General features: G+C 39.8%; 1 protein-coding gene across 11 annotated transcripts in view; it reads right to left on the bottom strand.

The window, feature by feature from the left end:
* The window catches only part of BEND6 (BEN domain containing 6), a 72,281-nt gene that overhangs the window by 16,123 nt on the left and 36,070 nt on the right, over positions 1-20,088 (bottom strand). For all 11 annotated transcript variants that reach the window (XM_004044235.5, XM_055391872.2, XM_055391873.2 and 8 more), the window contains one exon: positions 18,508-18,685. In XM_004044235.5, the coding sequence (XP_004044283.1) occupies positions 18,508-18,685 (178 nt within the window). The remainder of the gene's footprint in view (positions 1-18,507; positions 18,686-20,088) is intronic.

Genomic DNA, 20,088 nt, shown 5'->3' with positions numbered 1-20,088 from the left:
AACTGGTGTTAATCAGTAGCAACAATCTCCATTTTTTTGATAGGTTATAATCTTAGTACATTTTAAATTACAATTATTTAATTACTGTGAAGTTAAATATAATTTGTTTATTGATTATTAGAATTTCTTCTATCAATTATCTATTGGAGCATGGGATATTGGTACTTTTTCTATTTTATAAGAACTTAAATGGTTTTTGTAAAGTGGTTACAAGAGTGCCTAGCAAATTATAAGCAGAACGTATTAGCTTTGTTATTAACTCCCTTATATATTAAGCATTTTAACCTTTTATTTTTCTTGAGCTGCAAATATTTTTCTCAAAGTGTTTATCTTTTAATTTTATAACATTTTAAACACACATAATTTAAATTTTAATTTTAGTTGAAAGTAGCAGTCTTTTCTTAGTATATTATCCATTTATTTTATACTTAGTCATTCATCACTCAGATCAGTTAAATATTCACCAACAATTTTGTAGAGTTTAAATATCTTTTCATAAGTAGGCTGTTTTCCTGGATATATTTTTTAAACTTTTAATGGAAAATTTTAAACAGAAACAAAAACAGCAAATTCTCCCATTTCAATTCATGGCAAGTCTCAATCCACTTATACCCTGATCCCCTTTCTCCCCCAAATTATTTGATGCAAAGCACAGGCATCATCTCATTTTTATCTGTAAATATTTCTGTAAGCATCTCTAAAAGGTGTATTTAAAATTATAACTGTTAACACCACTACTGCAGCCAGAAATAGTTAACAATAGTTTTTAAATATCGTTAAAAAAAACCTTAGTCAATGTTCAAATTTCTCTGATGGTCTTATTTTTTAACAGTTTGTTCGAATCAAGATCCAGTAAGGACTATACATTACAACTGGTTGCTGTCTCTTCCATATAAACTATAGGTTTCCTCTCCCTTCCTAGTTTTTTCCCTTGCAATTTATTAATTGTAGAAACTGGGTCATTTGTCCTGGAGAATTTCCTACAGTTGGATTTTGCTGTGATTGCACCTTTAGGTGGTATTTGACATATTCTCCTGTTCCCTGTATTTGATGTAGATTGGTAGTTAGATCTGAAGGGTTGATCGGATTCAGGTAGTGTTTTAACTTCCATCAGGTGGTATTTAATGCCTGGTTAGCTTTTTTGTGATCTTAGCAGCTACAGATGATCACTGCATAGATTCATTATGTCACAATGGCTTGCAAAATAGTGATATTCTAATTATTTTCCTCTTATTTATTAGCTGGAGTTCTACAAAGGGAAAGTTCCTCTTATCAACTGTTTGGTTACCCAGAAGTTCATTTCATATAGTAATGGCAGGATACATGCTTGATTTTGGTTTGTATCTGCCAATTTTCAAAATTATGAATTGGTTGTTTTCAGATGACCATTACGTTTTCTTCTTTTTTGAATACCACTGTGAACTCATGCATTAAACATATATTAATACAATATGTGTCTATCTATTGTGGTTGTCATTCTTATTGATGCTCAAACTGTCCCATCTTTGGCTTGTGGGAAGCTCTTCTAGTTGACACATCTGCATGGTCTAACTTCCTTGCTTTCTGATATGACAAGATGTTCCTGTATATTTCCTGCTCAAGCTTCTTCACAAGTCTCATTTTGTATATTTTGTATGCAAGACATGGAATCAGCCATTTATCCAAGGAGTCATCATTCCCTTTAATGGTTAATGATATTACAAGGGCACATCTAATTGCTAGGAGTGCTCTTGGCTATTGAGTTCCTGTTTCTAGGACTACTCAGGGAACCATATTAGAAAATACTTTTTTAAAATTTGATTTTATTTAATATTTTAATTATACATTTTCATAGGGCAAATAATGATGTTTTGATACATATAATGTATAAAGGTCAGATCAGGGTAATTAGCATATCTATTACTGCAAACATTTATCATTTTTTTATGTTGGGAACATTCAAAATCCTCCTTCTAGCTACTTGAAAATATATACTATTGTTAACTATAGTAATCCCACAGGGGTATTGAACATTAGAACTTTTTCTTCCCATCTAGCTGTAATTTTGTATCCTTTAATAAATCTCTCCCTACCTTTCCCTTCCCCCTGCCCTTTCCAGCCTCTCGTATCCTCTGTTCTACTTTTTACTTCTACGAGATTAACCTTTTTCTTTTTAGCTTCCGTATACAAATGAGAACATGCAGTGTTTAACTTTCTATTCCTGGCTTATTTCACTTAACATAATGATCATCCCTGTTGCCAAAAATGACAGATTTCATTCTGTTTTATGGATGAATAATATTCCATTGTGTATATATGCCACATTTTCTTTATCTATTCATCTGTTGTTGGACACTTAAGTTGATTCCCTATGTTGTCTATTGTGAACGATGCTGTCTCCATAGTGGCTGCACTGGTTTACATTCATACCCACAGTGTATTAGAGTTCGCTTTTCTCCACATCTTCACCAGAATTTGTTTTGTTTTTGTCTTTTTGATAATAGCCATACTTCCTGGGGTGAGATGTTACCTCACTGTAGTTTTGATACGCATTTCCCTGGTGATCAGTGATGTTGAGCATTTTTTTCATATACCTGTTGGCCATTTGTATGTCTTATTGAGAAATATCTGTTCAGATCATTTGCCTATTTTTTTTTCTTTTTTCTTTTTTTAAGAGATGGTGTCTGTATCTGTCACCCAGGCTGCAGTGAAGTTGTGGCAGGCCAATTCTCCCTGACAATCACACAGACAGGCCTGCATGACAGTCACACAGACAGGTCTGCATAGCACTCCAGTTACACAGACAGATTTCCAGAGCACTGCCTTGACATTGAGCAAATAGTTAAACCTAGGGAAATCAGTGCCCAGACATCAAAGCTAGAAATGAAACATGATCAGTAGTAGCCTTGCATGGGCTTCTGCCCAACCTGGAACAAGCCAAAATAATAGAGACAGTCTCTGATTCCTAGCACCAGGACCCGTATCTGAGATGAGTCAAGGTAACAGAGGCAGCTGTTTGAACACATTCATTGGAGAGTCTAAGGCAGCTCTCTGGACCAAGCTGTAAAGGAGATAAGATAGAAATAATCACTCCGGTACCACAGTAGACAGGCCTTGAAGGTACTGGGGTCCTTTTCATCAGACTTAGCAAGCATTTTCGTCTCTGACCTTCTAGTTGAAACAAAATTAGTTACCAGTAGACTTAGGCCAATGCTATACTGCACGAAGGCACATAACCCCAACCTATATAAGCACTAAGAAAATTGCAACACTTTGAGTTGGTCTGGTGGAATTATCTCTGGCCTTCTCCTTGTATCTGGTTATAGCAATAAATTCCCTTCTTTCCTAGTTTGTCTGCTTCCTGTTATTGGGCCTCCAGAAAACACAGCTGGACCCAGCTTGGTTCCGGGAACAAAGTGTCATGATCACAGTGCACTGTAAACTTCCCAAACTCCTGGACCCAAGCTATCTTCCCGCCTCAGCCTCCCGAGTAGCTGGGATTACAGGCATAAGACACCATACCCAGCTCATTAAAAAAAAAATTTTGTTTTTTGTAGAGATAGGGTCTTGCTATGTTGCCCATGCTGGTCTCATACTCCTTGCCTCAAGTGATCCTCTAGTCTTAGCCATTTTTAAATCAGATTGTTTGTTTATTTTTGCTTTGGTTGCCTGTGCTTTTAAGGTCCTATTCACAAAATCTTTTCCAGACCAATGTCCTGGAGTGTTTCCCCTATGTTTTCTTCTAGTAGTTTCATTGTTTGGGGTCTTAAATTTAGGTCTTTGATTCATTTCAAATTGATTTTTGCATAGGACGAGAGGTGGGGGTCTAGTTTCATTCTGCAAATAATTATCCAGTTTTCCCAGCATTATTATTTTTTTTTTTTAATTTGAGACATGGTCTCACTCCATCTTCTAGGCTGGAGTGCAGTGGTGTGATCACAGCTCACTGGAGCCTCTACTTCCTGGACTCAAGCAATCCTCCCACCCAGCCTCCTGAGTAGTTGAGACCACAGGTGCGTGACACCACACCAGGCTCATTTTAACAGTTTTTGTAGAGATGGGTCTCCCTGTGTTGCCCAGGGTGGTCTTGAACTCCTAGGCTCTAGTGCTTTTCCCACCTCGGCCTCCCAAAGTGTTAGGATTACAGGTGTAAGTCACCGTCCCTGGCTCCAGCACCATTTATTAAAGAGACTATTATTTCCCCAGTGAATGTTCTTGGTGTTTTGTCAAAAATCAATTGATTATCGGTATGTGGATTAGTTTCTGAGTTCTCTATTCTGTCCTATTGGTCTAATGTGTCTGTTTTTAAGCCAATACCATGCAGCTTTGGCTATTACAGATTTGTAGTATATTTGAGTGATACATCCAGCTTTGTTCTTTTTGCTCAAAATTGCTTTGGTTATTCAGGGTCTTTCATGAATCCATACAAATTATAAAAAATGTTTTTTCTATTTCTGTGAAAAATGTCATTGGTATTTTGATAGGAATTGCATTCAATCTGTACATTGCTTTGGGTAAACTATAACTTTTTAGAGACAAAATTTATTATGTGTTCAAACCAGTACTTCCCATTCAAAATCAGAACATGTAGTTTTAATTTAGACTGTATAGTTATGTTCTTAGTGAGCCACCTAGTGTGAAATGAGAAGGTAGCTTGGAATATCAATTTTCCCAACACGTTGTTGAGTAATTCATCCTTTTCCTGATTGACTTGTAGGACTCACTACATGACTACATAGTTTGCAGGGTTCAATACAAACTAAAAATTCAGGGCTCATTGTTCAAAACATCTAAAGAATTTTAAGATGGTGACAGCAGAGCCTTTAATCAGTATGTGGGCCCTTCTAAGAGCAGGGCCTTGTGTAACTGCACATCACACATCTATGAAGCTGGCCATGTTGACTTGTGATAGCAAACATTGTAACAGCAAATACTTGCTATGTGCCAGGCTCTGTTCTGAATGCTTTACCTGTCACTCAGGTGAGTACATTTATTATTTCCATTTTAGAGATGAAAAAATGGATGCACAGAGTGGTTAAACAACTTGCACAAGGTTACACAGATACTAGGTGGCAGAGCAGGGCTTGAACTCAGGTGGTTTGCTTCCTCATATTTTTACCTCTTCACTCCTACGCCACACTGCTTCTAGGATAGTCTCTTAATCATACATTAGGTTCTGTTTGGAGGATATGCATTCTGTTCCGTTGATCTGTTGATTCTTGCATTAGCCAGGCACTTTAAATTATTGGAACTTGATATGATTAAATATTGACAGGTTTGGCACTCATATTCTTCTTTTTCAGAATGTTCTTAATTATCTTGCCTGTTTATTCTTTCAGGTTAATTTTAGAATATTTTTTGTCAACTTATTAAAAAAGCAAAAACAAAAGGACCATTGGTATTTTAATTGGGATTACATTCAAATTATTGATTATTTTGGGGATGAATTGGCCTCTTCTCTTCCCATTTGTAACAAGTCTTTTTTTTTTTTTTTTTAACGGAGTCTCGCTCTGTCGCCCAGGGTGGAGTGCAGTGGGGCGATCTCGGCTCACTGCAACCTCCGTCTCCCGGGTTCAAGCGATTCTCCCGCCTCAGCCTCCCAAGCAGCTGGGATTACAGACACCTGCCACCATGTCTGGCTAATTTTTTTTGTATTTTTAGTAGAGATGGAGTTTCACCATGTTGGCCAGCCTGGTCTCCAACTCTTGACCTCAGGTGGTCCACCCGCCTCGGCCTCCCAAAGTGCTGGGATTACAGCCATGAACCACTGCGCCTGGCCCACAAGTCTTTCTATTTATTTAGGTTTGTAAATTTCTCAGTTGAGTTTTATATTTTCTTCAGAGAGTACACATTTTTTGTTAGGGGAATTAGTAGATATTTTATAATTGTAATTAATGTGAATGAATTCTTTTCTTTCAGGAATATAGCAGTGATTTCTGATGCATAAAGAAACTACTGATTTTTTAAAATTGGTAGCTACTAGATATTGGACACCTATTATGAGCCAGTGATTTATTATTTTATGAAAAAAAAACAAGGCTTATAATGAAAAACAGCAGTCCTCTGTCCTAGTTCTTGCCACCCCTGATTACCTACCCTAGAGGCCTCCACTTCCAATTCACTTACCTGTTTCTTCTGGTATTTATCTTACTGTTTTAAACAATACTGTGCAATATACAATTGCTTCTTAATTCTTTTCATATTCAGATAATTATTGACTTTCAACTATATAATCTGACAATGTAGCTCTCTTGCCTCATCCTCCTGAGTAGCTGGGACTACTGGCACATGCCACCATGTCTGGCTAATTTCTTTGTATTTCCTTGTTGCCCAGGCTGGTCTCAGGTCCTGAGTTCAGGCAATCCTAATTGGTCACCCAATTCTTTGATGGATTTCACCTGCTCATTCAGGTGATGTGTCTCAATGAAGTCACACAAATGGGGGTCATTTTTGTCAGTGGCCAGTTTGTGCAGTACCAGTAGTGACTGATTCACATTTTTTTTCCCAAATGTAATGCCCACTCCATTGCATTCAGCCCACGTAGGAGGAGTAGAGCTCCAGGTTAATCTGGAGGTTGATGTCAGCCTCTGAGTCCTGGTGGTAGTTCTGGCGCATCTGTGAGGGGCATGTGGTAGTCATGGCGGTGGCAGTGGCTACATGGAGCTGGAGCGGCGGAGGCCTTGGGACGGTCCCAGGGTGCGGTGAGGCGGCAGCGGAGGGCTGGCTATGGGCAGCCAGCTGGGGTGGGGGGATGAGGGCTGGGTTCTGTCCAAGCACTGTTGAAACAGGAAACCTTGGGGACCCACGGTGAAGAACGTCTGGCCTACATTTATTTTGTATCCTGAAACTTCACTAGAGTCATTATCATTTCGAGGAGATGTTTGGCAGAATCTTCAAGGTTTTCTAGTATAGACTCATATTGTCAGCAAAGAGAGATAGCTTGACTTCTTTTCCTATTTGGATGCCTTTTATTTCTTTCTCTTGCTTCATTGCTCTGGCTACCAATTCTAGTACTAGGCTGAATAGGAGTGATGACAGTGGTCATCCTTGTCTTGTCCCAGTTCTCAAGAGCAATGCTTCTGGTTTTACCTGCTCAGTATTACGTTGGCTGTGGGTTTGTCATAGGTGGCTCATTATTTTTAGGTGTGTTCCTTTGATGCCTATTTTCTTGAGGGTTCTTATCAAGAAAGGATGTTGGATTTTATTTAAAGCTTTTTCCACGTCTATTGAGATGATCATGAAGTTTTTGTTTTTAATTTTGTTTATGTGGTAAATCACATTTATTGATTTGTGTATGTTGAACCAACCTTATATTCAGGAATGATGCCTACTTGATAGTGGTGAATTAACTTTTTGATGTGCTGTTTGATTTGAATTGCTAGTATTTTGTTGAGGATTTTTGCATCTATGTTCATCAGGGATATTGGCCTGTAGTTTTCTTTTTTCATTGTGTCTTTGCAAAGTTTTGGTATCAGAGTGATGCTGGCTTTGTGGAATGAGCTGGAGAGGAGTCCTTCCCTCCTCAATTTTTTGGGATAGTTTCAGTAGAATTGGTAGCAGCTCTTTGCATGTCTGGTAGAATTTGTCTATGAATCCATCTGGTCTGGGTTTTTTTTGATTGGTAGTTTTTGTTGTTGTTGTTGTTGTTGTTGTTGCTGTTTGTTTTTGAGACAGGGTCTCACTCTGTCACCCAGGCTATAGTGCAGTGGTGCAATCACAGCACATTGCAGCCTCCATCTCTCGGGCTCAAGCAATCCTCCTGCTTCAGACTCCTGAGTAGCTGGGACTACTGGCATGTGTCACAACACTTGGCTAATTCTTTTTATTTTTAGTAGAGATAAGGTCTTGTGTTGTTGCCCCAGCTGATCTCGAACTCTGAGATCAAGCAATCCTCCTGCCTTGGCCTTTCAAAGTGGTGAGATTACAGGCATGAGCCACTGTGCCCAGCAGATTTTTTATTATTGGTCCAATTTTAGAACTCGATATTAGTCTGCTTAGGGTTTCAATTTCTTTCTGGTTCAACCTTAGGAGAGTGTGTGTTTCTAAGAATGCATCCATTTCCTCTAGATTTTCTAGTTTGTATGTGTAGAGGTGTTCATAATAGTCTCTGAGGATCTTTTGTATTTCTGTGGTGTCAGTTGTAATGTAACATTTGTTGTTTCTGATTGTGCTTGTTTGGATTTTCTCTGTTTTTTTCTTTGTTAATTTTGCTAGCAGTCTGTCAATCTTGTTTATCCTTTCAAAGAACAAACTTTTAGTTTCACTGATTCTTTGTATGGATTCTTGGGTCTCAATTTTGTTTAGTTCTTTGATTTTAGTGATTTCTTTTCTTCTGCTAGCTTTGGGGTTTGTTTTTCTAGTTTCTCTAGGTGTAATGTTAGATCACTGAGGTATTTCTAACTTTTTGAGGTAAATGTTTAGTACTATAAACTTTTCTCTTAACACTAGTTTTGCTGTATCCCAGAAATTTTGGTATGTTGTATTTCTATTTTCATTAATTTCAAAGAAGTTTTAAAACTTCTGCCTTAATCTCATTGTTTACTCAAAGTCATTCAGGAGCAAGTTGTTTAATTTTCATGTAATTGTGTGGTTTTGAGAGATCTTCTTGATATGGATTACTAGTTTTATTCCACTGTGGTCCGAGAGTATGGTTCATATAATTTCAATTTTTTTGAATTTATTGAGATTTGCTCTGTGGCCAGGCATGTGTTCAATCTTGCAATATTTTCCATGAAGAGATGAGAAGAATGTATATTCTGTGGTTGATGGGTGGAATATTCTGTAGATGTCTCTTAGGTCCATTTTGTCAAATGTCCAATTTAATTCCAGAATTCCTGTGTTAGTTTTCTGCATGGATGATCTGCCTAATGTTGTCAGTAGGGTGTTCTCAAGTCCCCCACTATTATTGTATGGCTGTCTAAGTCTTCTTCTAGGTCTAGAAGTACTTGTTTTATTTATCTGTGTGCTCCAATGTTGGGTGCATATATATTTAGGATAGTTAAGTCTTCTTATTTAATTGAACCTTTTATCATTATGTAATGCTCCACTTTGCCCTTTCCTTTTCTATTGTTGGCTTAAAGTCTGTTTTATCTGATATAAGAATCACGACCCCTGCTCTTCTTTATTTTTGATTTGTGATACTTCTCTAGCCCTTTACTTTGAGCCTATGGGTGTCATGACATATGAGGTCTACTTGCTTTTTTAAATCCAACATGCCACTCTGTGCCTTTTAAGTGGGGCATTTAGACCATTAGCATTCAAAGGTAATACTGATATATGAAGTTTTGATCCTATTGTAAAGTTGTTAACTGCCTGCTTTGTAGTTTCTATCATGTGGTTATTTTACAGTATCTGTGGGCAATGTACTTAAGTGTGGTTTTGTGGTAGTAGGTATCACTATTTTGTTTACATGTTTAGAACTCCCTTAAGAATCTCTTGTAAGGCTGGTCTAGTATTAACTCATTCTCTTAGCACTTGCTTATCTGGAAAATATTTTGTTTCTCCTTCACCGATGAAGCTTAGTTTCGCAGGATATGTGCTTCTTGGTTAGAACTTCTTGTTTTCAAGAATGCTGAAAATAGGCCCCTAACCTCTCCTGCCTTGCAAGTTTTCTGTTGAGAAGTCCACCATTCACCTGATGGGGTTCCCTGTGAATGTGATCTGACATTTTTCTCTAGTGGCTTTTAAGATTTTTTTCTTGCCAGGTTCAGTGGCTCATGCCTGTAATCCCAGCACTTTGAGAACCCAAGGTAGTGGATCACTTGAGCCCAGGAGTTCAAGATCAGCCTGGACAACATGGCAAAACCCCATCTCTTCAAAAAATAGAAAAGTTGGCCAGGCATTGTGGTGCATGCTTGTAGTCTCAGTTACTTGGGAGAGTGAGGTGGAAGGATCACCTAAGCTTGGGAGGTAGGGGTTGCAGTGAGCAGTGATGGCATCACTACACTCCAAGCTGGGCAACAGAGTAAGACCCTGAGACCCTGTCTCCGAAAAAAAAAAAAAAAAAAAAGATTTTTTCTTTAGCATTGACCCTGGAGGGTCTGGTGACTATATGTCTTGGTGATGTTCATTTTGTATAGGATGTAGCAGGTGTTCTCTGGATTTCTTTTTCTTTTTCATGTGGGTATGATTTTTTTCTTTTTTTTTCCTTTCCCTAAAATGTTTTTTCTTTTTCTTTCCCTTTTCTCCCTCCCTAGGGAGTGTGGCTATAGTGAATACTGGGTAGGGTCTTTTGGCTTCATTTCTATAGGTCTACGCACTTCTTCTTTTTTTTTTTTCAGAGGAAGTGTTTAATATTGATTGAATGCCCAAGAATCCAGCTTACATGGGAGGAACAAAGGGAGTGTGGGTTAATCATCATAATCCCAAAACTAGCACAGAAAGTGGGTATGGCCTCAGACATCACCCAAGGTGCTGAAAGGAATCGCCTCCCAGCCACAACACACCTGCTCACCTGCTCTTTCCTCTCCAAACCACTAATGCCCATCCCAACTCCAGATTTTGGAAAGGGTCAACTCCTACTTTTTTTTTTTTTTTTTTAGTATTTATTGATCATTCTTGGGTGTTTCTCGGAGAGGGGGATGTGGCAGGGTCATAGGATAATAGTGGAGAGAAGGTCAGCAGATAAACACGAGAACAAAGGTCTCTGGTTTTCCTAGGCAGAGGTCCCTGCAGCCTTCAGCAGTGTTTGCGTCCCTGGGTACTTGAGATTAGGGAGTGGTGATGACTCTTAAAGAGCATGCTGCCTTCAAGCATCTGTTTAACAAAGCACATCTTGCACCACCCTTAATCCATTTAACCCTGAGTTAACACAGCACATGTTTCAGAGAGCACGTGGTTAGGGGTAAGGTTATAGATTAACAGCATCCCAAGGCAGAAGAATTTTTCTTAGTACAGAACAAAATGGAGTCTCCTATGTCTACTTCTTTCTACACAGACACAGTAACAATCTGATCTCTCTTTGCTTTCCCCACATTTCCCCCTTTTCTTTTCGACAAAACAGCCATCGTCACCATGGCCCGTTCTCGATGGTCGCTGTCTCTTCGGAGCTGTTTGGTACACCTCCCAGACGGGGCGGCCGGGCAGAGGCACTCCTCACTTCCCAGACGGGGCAGCAGGGCAGAGGCGCTCCTCACATCCCAGACGGGGCAGCCGGGCAGAGGCGCTCGCTTCCTAGACGGGGAGGCCGGGCAGAGGCGCTCTTCACATCCCAGACAATGGGCGGCCAGGTCTATGCACTTCTGTTGGCAGGTTTTATATTGGGCCATGCAGTTTGACCTACAGACTAGTACATGGCACTTATAGGTAAGAGCTGGCTGCAACCAAAGTGGCTGGGTATAGACTTGATCCTTGTTTTACTGAGAGAAGTTCTCTGTGGTCTCAGTCAATGGGCTGATTGGTGGAGTACACAGTGGTCTGTGCTCTCTGCTTAGCTGCAGGGGAAGGAGGGACCAAAATGGGCAGGGCTGGATGGACAGGTCCACCTACAGGTCCCCTGATAGCAGGCACAAGCGTCAGCACTGAGGGGGAATCCAGTGGGTGGCCACCAAGCGCCCAGAGGTGTGCCTAGTTGTGGAGCTGGGAAATCTCCTTGTCCCCAAGCTCTTTGCACAGGCATGAGGAACGTGGCCTAAACTAATCCAGGAGAGTGAGTGCAATAGATGCTTGGAGATCTGCTTGAATGTGGAGCAGTGAGGATCCCCCTGCACCTGGTTCTCTGCACAAGAAGGGTGGGGCAGCTCAGGCTGCTGAACCAGCTGAGCAAGTGCTCCAAATGCCTGGAGATCTGCCTGGGCATGAAGCAGAGACGGCCTCCATGCCATCACTGTACAGAATCTCCATGAATCTCTGTACAGAAAGGGTGGGGTGAATCAAGCTCCTGATCCACATGAGCAAGTGCTCTGAATACCTGGAGATCTGCCTGGGCATGGAGTGGAGAGAGTCCCACTGCACCAAGATTTATGCCCAAGAAGGGTGGGGAGCAACTCAGGCTGCTGAACCAGGTGAGGGGGTGCTCCTAATGCCTGGACACCTGCCTGGGTCCTGTGAGTGAAGCAGAGAGGAAACTGCTGCACCATGGCTTCAGCAGAGTGGGCTGATGAACCCAGCAATTTTCTAGCCCATTTTTAAACAGAATTATTTGATTTTTTGCTATTGGGTTGTTTGAGTTCCCTATATTTTCTGGATATTAACCCCGTGTCAGATGCAGAGTTTGCAAACATTTTCTCCATTTCGGAGGTTGTCTCTTCACTCTGTTGATTGTTTCCTTTGTTGTGTAGAAGCCTTTTGGTTTGATGTGATTCTATTTGCCTTTTTTTTTCTTTCTTTCTTTTTTTTTTTTGCTTTTGTTGCCTATGCTCTTGGGGTCTTATTAAAAAAAATCCTTTCCCAGACCAATGTCATGAAGCATTCCCAATGTTTTCTTCTAGAAGTTCCATAGTTTCTGGCCTTAATCCATTTTCAGTTGATTTTTTTGGAGTCTAAAAACATTGATTTTTCATTCTTTACTAAAATCTCATTACTTACGAGAGTCAAGTTTTTGGCTGATGCTTTGTTTATCCTAGGTGTACACATGATAAATACTGACAATTTAATACCTATCTATACAACAGATATATCACTTATTTTCTTTCACATCCTATTGTGCTGGTTAGTTGTAGTGCACAAGATATGTATTAAATGCTTAACACACACACACATAGCACACACACACGTTTGCCATCCTGAATGTCTAGAATAGCATATTCATTCTGCCATTTTTCTTAGTTAGCAGGCTTTACAAACACAGAAACAGCCCTGATTCTTAAAGAGTTAGGAACATTATTGCAAACAAAGTAAATAATCAGCATATAGTCTTCCCTTAGACCCCTTTCTTAATAGTATTATAGAAGAGATTTCAACTCTCTGTTATCTTCCTAGTTCCCAACTGCAGCTTTACAAGAAGGCCTGCTATAAACCTGCCGTTAACATTGTAAACCACTCCCTCTCCCTCAAAACGTAATCTTTTTTTGCAGCCTCTATTTTTTCCATAGCACCTTTCACCATTCAACATATTATATAATTTACTGAATTATCTTTTGTATGTTTTTTAACCACCCAGATGCCTCTTGCCGCCCCCACCCCCCACCCCCACACACACGCTCTGTGAAAGCAGGAATCTTTGTTTTGTTCATTGAGTTTTCTCGGTATTTAGAATAGCCCCTTTCACATAGTAGGGACTTTATAAATATTTACTAAATGAATAAATGGGCCAGGCGCGGTAGCTCGCGCCTGTAATCCCAGCACTTTTGGAGGCCGAGGTGGGTGGATCACGAGGTCAGGAGATCAAGACCATCCTGGCTAATGCGTGAAACCTCGTCTCTACTAAAAATACAAAAAATTAGCCAGGCGTGGTGGCGGGCAACTGTAGTCCCAGCTACTCAGGAGGCTGAGGCAGGAGAATGGCGTGAACCTGGGAGGCGGAGCTTGCAGTGAGCCGAGATTGTGCCACTGCACCGTAGTCTGGGCGACAGAGTGAGACTCCGTCTCAAAAAATAAATAAATAAAATGAATAAATGCAGAAATGAACACTGCAGTGGCAGTAGGCAGTTCCTGACTTCTGTTGCCAGAAGTCTAGTCAATTGCCAACTTTACCACTTAGTTTCTAGGGTTAAATTCTAGTGTGTGTGTATGTGGTGGGGAGATGGGGAGATGGACAATATTAAATACATAATAGATTACACAGAGTTGCAAGTGCCAAAAAGGAAACAAAACAGGGGAGGAGAATAAAAACTGGGAGATGAAAGGTTGAAATTTTAGATGGGAGGAAGATCATGGAAAAGATGAATTAGCAGTGAAGATCTGAAAGAAATGGGGGTTCAAGGCATATGGATAACTGGAGGCAGAACATTCTAGGCAGAGGTGATGGAAAGCACAAAGACACTAAAGACAAGATCATGCCTGATGTCTTTGGAGGGAAAGTAAGTGGTCCAGTGTGTCTGGATCACAGAGAAGGAGAGGATGAAGAGTAGAAAAGAAGGCAAGAGAAGTAAGTGGAGGGGAGGTGGCCAGATCATGTAAGGAGCCAAAGATCATAAAAAGACTTTAGTTTTTATGCTGAGTGAGGTACGAATCCACTGGAGAGTTTTAAGCACAGGAGGATAGGAACTGATTAACATTTAACAGAATCATTCTCACTGCTGTGTTGAGAATAGACCTCATAGGAGCAAGAACAGAAGTAGGGATGCAAGTTACAATGCCACCTTAATTATATAGATGAGAGGTAATGGTGGCTAGGACCAGAGTAGCAGCAGTAGGAGTGGTAAAAGGGATTGAGTTTCAGAAATATTTTGAAGGCAAAGCTAGTGGGATTTGCTAATGGACTGAGTGTGGGGTGTAAAATAAATACAGAAATAGAAGATAACATGAAGATAACATCATAGTTTCTGGTTTAAGGAACTTGAACAATGAAGTTAACATTAGCTAAGATGAGGAAGAAAGAAACAGGTTGAAGGAGGTGAGGAATGTGGTTTGAAACATGTTAGCCTATCAGTCATGTTAAGCATGCAGTTAGACAATGAGTTAGAGAGGCCCAGGCAGGAAATAGAACTCTGACAATCACAGCTCATTGATTTTTGTGTTTTTTTGTTTGTTTTGTTTTTCTTGTTTGTTTGTTTTTGACAGAGTCTCGCTGTGTCGCTCAGGCTGGAGTGCAGTGGTGTAATCTCAGCTCACTGCCACCTCAACCTCCCGGGTTCAAGCAATTCTCGTGCCTCAGCCTCCCGGGTAGCTGGGACCATAGGCGCGCAACACCATGCCTGGCTAATTTTTGTATTTTGAGTAGAGATGGAGTTTTGTCACGTTGCCCAGGTTGGTCTCAAACTGCTGGTCTCAAGTGATCCACCCGCTTTGGCCTCCCAAAGAGCTGGATTACAGGTGTGAGCCACTGTGCCCAGCCTCACTGATGGATATTTACACCATATTATTGGAGACGGTCATCTAGAGAATGAATGCAGATAGAAAAGAAAAAAGTCCTAGTACTGAGCCAGGGGACTCATAAAATATTTAGAGGACGAGACAATGAATCAGCTAAATGGAATAAGATGGAAAGACCAGCAATATAGGAGGAAGGCTGGTGATTTTGGTATCCTGGAAAGCAGCAAAGGACCTTTTTCAAGGATGGAGAGTTGTCCAAATGTGTCAAAATGCTGGTAACAGGGCACTTAAGATGACAAGTGATAAATGACTATTGTGGTTAGCAATGCAGAATATCATGATTGAACTGTGTCCCCCAAAAAGATGTGTCGGAAGACTAACCCCTATTACCTCAGAATGTGACCTTATTTGGACATAGGGTTTTTACAGATGTAATCGAGTTGAAATGTGGTCATTAGGGTGGGCCCTAATATAATGAGACTGGTGTTCTTATAAAAAGGGAGAGGTTTAGACACAGAGAGAGAAGCACACAAGGAGAACATCCTGTGAAGATTGGGGTTATGCTGATTTATCCAAGGAACAATCAGGCTAGGAGAGAAACCTGAACAGATTATTCCTAGCACCTGCAGGGGGAGTATGGCCCTGCTGACACCTTGATTTTGTAATTCCAAACTCCAGACAGGTGACAGAATAAATTTCTGTGGTTTAAGCCACCTAGTTTGTGGTACTTTGTCACTGCAGCCCTAGCTAGCTAATACATGGAGATGACTGATGATCATGAGATGAGAAATTACGATGAAATTAAAGGATCTAATTGGAGTGGGATCCAGAAAGAATAGCAGGGAGGAAACTGAATAGAGTGTGTATAGTCAAGACTTTTGAGGAGTTTTCCCATAAGAGGAAGAAAAATAGAAGGTAGAGAAACAAATGGTCTGAAAGTGAGGTTTTTTTTTTTTTTAATGGGAGAAATAATAGTATGTTTGATACTAATGGGAATGATTCATTAGAGAAGGAAAACTTGATCTTGCAGGAGACAGGGCAGAATCTCTGGAGCAATATACTGATTACAAAAAAGGGGATGGGATCTGGTGCACTGAAGGAGATTGAGACTCACAAGGATAGGTTATTCATGAATAATAGGAAGTAAAGGGGGCACAGAAGCACAGGTGCAGGGAGATGGCAGTGGCTTCATATCCTTCCACCTCTCAGAGAAGTAAGAAGTAAAGCCATCAACTGAGAATTAAGAAGACTGGGAACTGGTAGAAAGAGAAGAAAATGAAATGGCAATTTGGAGCGTGGGAGAGAGAAGAAACTGGTCATAGTAAGTGATTATTTTTATATGCTATTGAAGCTGATTGGCGCTCTTTATTTAAAATTTTCTCTTCTATATTTATAATGAAATTTAGCCTACAGTTTTTTGGGGGATGGATTATGTGTCAGGTGTCAATAAAAATGTATAATAACAATAATAACTACCATTACTGAGTTCTTCTTTTGTGCCAGGCACTAGGTAAAGCATTTCTACTAATTAGCTCATTGAATTCTCATAGCAACAAGGAAATCATATATTGCCTTCCTCTGCTTTTTGGATGAGGAAACCTTAGTGGGGGATAAAGGCACAGTGAAATAATATGGCCAAAGTTTTACAGCAAAGTCGAGCTTCACACCAAGGTCTACAGCTCCAAGATTAACGCTTTTTTTTTTTTCTTTTTTTTTTTGAGATAGAGTCTCGCTCTGTCGCCCGGGCTGGAGTGCAGTGGCATGATCTCGGCTCACTGCAAGCTCCGCCTCCCAGGTTCATGCCATTCTCCTGCCTCAGCCTTCCAGTAGCTGGGACTACAGGTGCCACCCACCACGCCTGGCTAATTTTTTCTATTTTTAGTAGAGATGGGGTTTCACAGTGTTAGCCTGGATGGTCTTGATCTCCTGACCTCTTGATCCACCTGCCTCTGCCTCCCAAAGTGCTGGAATTACAGGCGTGAGCCACCGCGCCCGGCCAAGATTAATGCTTTTAACTAGCAATTCATGCTAATTTTATAAACTAGCTTTTCATCCTATGCTAAGTTCTGGAAGAGATTATATAAAAATGGGTATTATGTATTCTTTGGAAATCACAAAAAACTAGTCAAAAGAAAACATCAGTTTTAAAAACATAATATTTAAAATGAAGAAATAAGGCCAGGTACGGTGGCTCACACCTGTAATCCCAGCACTTTGGGAGGCCAAAGTACGAGGATGGCTTGAGGCCAGGAGTTCGAAACCAGCCTGGGTAACACAGCGTGACCCCCATCTCTATGAAAAATTTAAAAAATTAGTCGGGTGTGGTGGTGCATGCCAAAAGTCCTAGCTACTCAGGAGGCTGAGGCAGGAGGGTTGCTTAGGCTTAGGAGTTTGAGGTTGCAGTAAGCTATGATCTCACCACTGCACTCCATCCTGGGCAACAGAGCAAGACCCTGTTTCTAAAAAACAAACAAATAAAAAAATGAAGTGAAGAAATAAAGAGGTAATGCCTTGTCAATTGAATAACATCTATCTACTTACATGTGGCTATTTCTACTTAAAAGTATGAAGCCTTTAACAAATATTCTTAGGAAAGGATGTGAATCATTACTCTCAACCTCATTCATCACCGTGTTCTGTCTCTTATTACTATTCTGTCTCCAAATGCATTGTGAACCCCTCTCTTTATTTTCATAAGCCATTGTTCTAGGGTAGGTTGCTACCATGTGAGACTGGACAATTGTATGGCCTTTCTGGTGGTTCTGCCTCATTTTCTTGTACCACTTGTACTCATTCCGTACACAGCAACTGGAAGGACTTATTTTCAAAGTGTTCTGTGTATTTACTGTTTTACAACTGAGTGCTGCCAACATAGTATCCTTATTATAAAATATTCAGCTGTATAAAAATGTATATTGCTTAACTACAAATGGAAAGCATAATTTTTGAAAAAATAAACACATGACATCACATAGGATCCTACAAAAAGGCATTAAGCCAAGTAGTTTTTAATTTGCTTATGCTGTCTTTCTCCTTTTTTCATTTTTTTTTCCAGCCACTGGAGTATTTTGTGATGATGTTTCTTCTTTATATGTTTCCAGTGGAATGCTATTATTTTTATTATTTTCCCAAGACACTCTTCCCAACAGAAAAAAATGAAAATGTACTATATGGACTCTAATTCCAGTGATTTCATGAAGAATCACAATAAGCTCCATTTTCTAGAGATTTCCCTAGCAGACAGGGGTGACCTAAGTACACCATGAGTACCTTAACATATTTGCTCTGTCTTAATAATCTTTTGTCTCTAGGGCTTAGCACTGTGAGTCGTGTATATTAAATGCTCAATAAATAATCTCTTAAAAACTATTAAATGAATATAATATTCAGTATTTTGTAGGAGAATCTAAAAATTTTCAAGCCATAAGCTAGATCCTTCAATAGAGTGCTTCTGTATTTAAATTATATAATCAGTGATTTTTTTCTAAAACTGTGATTTTTTGAGCTCTCAGAGGTGTGGATTTTCTTTTTCATTCTTGACAGCTAATTTGCAATACTTTCCACTGATCATATACTTTCCCTTTTATCTAAAATGTCAATTTTCTCAAAGTTTACCTTGAAGCATGACCAAAGACTGTCGAAGTCGGCTGTTTTCTTTCCGGGTGTTTGTTAGTTTTTCTTTCAGGCTTTTTATTTTGGCGCACAATTCTTCCTTTGACAATTCTGCTAAAGGCTCTTCATCCTCACTGGAGCTTTCACCAGGCAGAAAGGCATTTCTCGAATATGGGTGTCTCTAAAATAGAAGGCAGGCACAATAAAAGAAGCCTCATAGCATCTTTAATGGTTTATCTCTGGTTAACCATTGCACGTTGTTGGGACTACAAATTTCTTGTTCTCACAGGCACTTCCTGCTGCTGATCTAGCCCCAGCTTTGTCCTCCAGCGGGCAGAGGAACTCAAAATAAGGGCAGGACAAAGTTTCATGCACATATGCCTCTTGAGAAACAGAAACCAGGATTCTGAATTTCTGCCTAACTTCAGTGAAAAATACAAAGTAGAAAATTAGCAAAACAGAATAAAATCAACAAGACCACCATTCATATCTGGTCTTCTCTGATATACAGCCCGGATTTGAGCAGAATGCCTCACCATATGAACCTTATTTCTTTCGCCTGTGAATACACACAGACAAATGATTTAATAAATAGAAAAGCTTAACAAGATGGCAGGCTATACCAGAGTTAGTGCTTCTATGTGCCAGCTACAAACAATTCATAACATAGTGTTCAAAAGGTTACTATTTATTAGAAGGACAAGAAGTACCTGTGGAGGGGAGTGTGGGGTAGTAGCTGACAGGGGACGTGAGGGAATCTTTGGGGTGCTGGTGAGGTTTTATTTTTTATATGGGTGTGTTCATTGTGTGATAATCAAGCTACACATTTTTTATATGTGTATTCTTCTGTATATATATTACACTTCCCTAAAATGTTTCTTAAAAATCTCCAGAAAGTGGCTGGCTGCGGTGGCTCACACCTGTAATCCCAGCACTTTGGGAGACCAAGGAGGGTGGATCACTTGAGCCCAGGGGGTCAAGACAGCCTGGGCAATGTGGTGAAACCCTGTCTCTACAAAAAATATAAAAATTAGCCAGGCGTGGTGGCACATGCCTGTTGTCCAGCTATTCTGGATGATCACCTGATTAAAGGGAGGTAGAGGCTGCAGTAAGCCGAGATGGTACCACTGCACTCCACCCTGGGTGACAGAGGGATACCCTGTCTCAAAAACAATGTATAAATTAAAAAAAAAAAAACTCCAGAAAGTAAATTTGTATAGATTCTCTTGACAGTTTTCAATCTCTAGAGCCTAAATATTCTGTATTTATGTTTAAATCCTGAGAACAGATGTCATTGACACACAACAAAAGATTTGCAAGAGCTTTAAGAAAGAAGTAAAAAACAAACTTGACTGAAAGCTATCAAAGATAATCTAAATTAATGTAGAGAGACATCGTATTCAGACATAAGAAGGCTTAATTAATTTATTTTTAAATGTTTGCAGTTTTTTCAATTATCAATTTATTGTGTAACCATAATCATGGTTCATTATTTACAAGTAATATTGTTTTCATTAGATTGCAATATTATTGGTGAAAATGATAAAAATTATTTGTTGAGTGTCCACCAGGTATTTAGTGGTG

The sequence above is a fragment of the Gorilla gorilla genome, chromosome 5, assembly GCF_029281585.2.
Source record: "Gorilla gorilla gorilla isolate KB3781 chromosome 5, NHGRI_mGorGor1-v2.1_pri, whole genome shotgun sequence".
Taxonomy (NCBI): Eukaryota; Metazoa; Chordata; class Mammalia; order Primates; family Hominidae; genus Gorilla; species Gorilla gorilla.
The sequence above is the reverse complement of the archived record's forward strand: the minus strand, read 5'-3'. Positions and strand labels throughout refer to the sequence as shown.